The 2,668-nt window shown below is 35.0% G+C and overlaps 1 protein-coding gene across 1 annotated transcript; it reads right to left on the bottom strand.

Moving 5' to 3' along the window:
* Window positions 1–1,178: 1,178 nt before the first annotated feature.
* Window positions 1,179–2,262, bottom strand: LOC125826238 (uncharacterized). The gene is made up of 3 exons (XM_049505560.1): window positions 1,736–2,262; window positions 1,492–1,647; window positions 1,179–1,415 (listed from the first exon to the last, which is right to left on the bottom strand). Exons 1-3 carry the CDS (start codon window positions 1,967–1,969, stop codon window positions 1,179–1,181), a joined length of 627 nt encoding a protein of 208 aa, XP_049361517.1. The 5' UTR covers window positions 1,970–2,262.
* Window positions 2,263–2,668: the final 406 nt, after the last annotated feature.

Below are 2,668 nucleotides of genomic sequence, written 5' to 3'. Positions count from 1 at the left end.
ATTACCCCCTGAACTTGAAGCTTTTTATACGGTGTACATCTAAACTAATTAAATTCCGTTTTAATTACCCCCGAACTTGTTTATTCCTCCATTGCGTACACCTTTTTCGTCCACCTGGCGTAGAAATTGACAACACACTCTACTAGGCGCGTGAGGAAGTGATTTTTTGCCATATCATAAAGCTACAACTGTAAAAAACGTAAAATCTCCATTTTTCTTTAATGTTTGACATATTTTAAAGATTTTTCTCTCTCTATTCTCTAACTATTTATTCTCCCTAATCCCTTTTCAAATTTCAGAATTTTTCTCTCTTTTTTGTTTTAATTGCTCTTGCTAAATTCATGAATTATAATAGGAGACTTGTTTGCTTATGTGGAACTCCTCCAATTCTGAAAATTTCATGGACAAATGACAATCCCGGACGTAGATTTCTCGATTGTAGACACTATGGGGTATGTATTGTTTCATTTTTTTTTGCTTTTTATTTGCCAAGTTCGTATTATGTAATTTTTTTAACTTTGATTTTATAAAATACAGTCCTCATTTCGAAATCCTTGTAAGTTTTTCGATTGGTATGATCCAGAATTTCCTAGTCAGGCGAATACTGTGATTTTGGGTCTGTTGAAGAAGACCAACAAACAAGAAAAACAGCTGAAGTGTAGAAGGATGTTGAAACTGATTTTGGGCATTAGTTTGATATGTAATGTGACATTGTTCTTTTATTTAGTGTGTCGTTGAATTTTTTTTTGTGAATGCAATTGTTATTAGCACAAGGTCTTTTGGTTCTAGGGTTCTCATTTTGTGGATTAGTTTGGTTTGGTGTTTTCGTGATGATGTTTCTGCTGATTAAAGCTATATATATATATATATATATATATATATATATCTTTGTGTATGTTCAATTGACTTGTCCTTTTTTCATAAAACTATAGTTACATGTAATTGGTAATATGATAACAAAACACGGAATAATAACAGAAAGACATAACATAACTAGTGCTTTCTTGATCATCAAACACAAACATCATAGTGTTTCATTGTTTCAACCAACAACCACAATAACTTAAGTTAACCACCAAAACAAAAAATAGTCACTACTATAAGTTTGGTTGAACAACCACACAAGTACCAAAACACAAAACAGACACTACTTTAAGTTTGGTTGAACAACCACACAACTAAGAAGTTTTCTTTAAGGGTGATTCTCCCTTGGCTTGTGCCCTTGTTTGAATTCCAACAACTTTTGATCTGGTTTGAATATGATGCATAACACTTTGGACTTGAAGTTCTCTTTGAGTCATGGCCTGTTTGCCTTTCCACTTCAGTCCCTTGGTAGGTTTTAAATCAATATCACCTGTCACATGCGCAGACCTCACCACACCAGTATTAACCCTCCTATTGCTAGACAATCCTTGCTGCAATATTAACAACATAGTTATTTTGGGTCTCATATTTAAAAATATAATTTTGACAGTTTTATAAGACACTTACATTAATATATGTATATCCAGTATCAGCAACAAATACAACTTGTCCAACCACTTTAGGCCTCTTCTTGTAACCACTTCCTGCACCTCTTCTTGTACCAGTCTTGCTGCTGTTTGCTCTTTCATATTGACCTCTACCCCTCTTTTTTCCAGTGGTGGACTAATGTGAGTAGAAAAAGAATATAACAAGCGACTAAATTAATAAGTAACCTAATCTAATTTATAAAAGCAAATTAATGTGAATGTACCTCTTGAGTGGGTGTTGGTGTAGACTTAGGTTTAGGATTTTTTGGACAATTTCTCTTGTTATGATTTGCTCCTTTGCAAATTGAACGTGTCATTATTGTCCCCATTCTTGGCAACTTCCCAGTTTTTCTCACTTCACCAATTTCTCTTCTTCTATTCTTTGGTGGCCTACCAGGCATTTGCCTTGCCTCAGGTGGTTCAACCATTGAGTTTCTGCTTTCAGGCCACATTTCCATGTTTGGGACTGGTTAAATGAAATGCGAATATGTCTTCAGATATGTCTCTTTTCTATACCAGTTTGAAATTGCTTGTGATGCATCCATGTTCAAGTGGTTCATTGCTGCTATACCATGTACACATGGGATACCTTTTAATTCCCAAGATCTGCAACTACATTTCTGTTGACCCAAGTTCACAGTATGCTTGGATACCCCTTCTAACACTTCAAATCCATCATCACCATTCCATTCAATGTTGCACTACATTGATCTTGTTACATTGGTATTGAATACCATCATTGCCATTGGAGATATTTCATATGTCCATGTCTCAGCAAATGCTCTTGACTTACTCACCCTACTCATCACTTTAACTCTAATTTCTTCCAACATAGCTACAATAGTCTTGTTCCTAGGTCCCAAGATCCAAGCATTGAAACTCTCTGCCATGTTGTTAGCTATACTATCACATTTTGAAAAAGTTTGGAAAATAGCTTTGCACCATTTCTCCTTATTTTATTTGATAAGGGCTTCAACTATACCTTTTCCCAATTTGGATAGGGCATTTATATTGTACTTAAATTGTGCCTCAAATGTTGATCTAGCACAAGCCCAAAATTTCTTCCTTCTCTCTATGCCTCTGAAGTTTTGTGACCAATTTGCTAATATGTGTCTAGCACACATTCTGTGCTCACATTCTGGAAATCGTTCATCTAC

Source organism: Solanum verrucosum, unplaced genomic scaffold (assembly GCF_900185275.1).
Source record: "Solanum verrucosum unplaced genomic scaffold, falcon-dt-bn FXZP01000060.1, whole genome shotgun sequence".
NCBI classification, from domain to species: domain Eukaryota; kingdom Viridiplantae; phylum Streptophyta; class Magnoliopsida; order Solanales; family Solanaceae; genus Solanum; species Solanum verrucosum.
This window is presented reverse-complemented; position numbering and strand designations above follow the sequence as displayed.

Excerpts from the sequence above, each read along its gene's own strand:
- LOC125826238 (XM_049505560.1), bottom strand. The coding sequence starts at position 1,969 with ATGGAAATGTGGCCTGAAAGCAGAAACTCAATGGTTGAACCACCTGAG. Across the intron at positions 1,648-1,735 it reads CACCAACACCCACTCAAGAG|TCCACCACTGGAAAAAAGAG; the intron begins GTACATTCACAT and ends TACTCACATTAG. Across the intron at positions 1,416-1,491 it reads CTGGATATACATATATTAAT|CAAGGATTGTCTAGCAATAG; the intron begins GTAAGTGTCTTA and ends TTAATATTGCAG.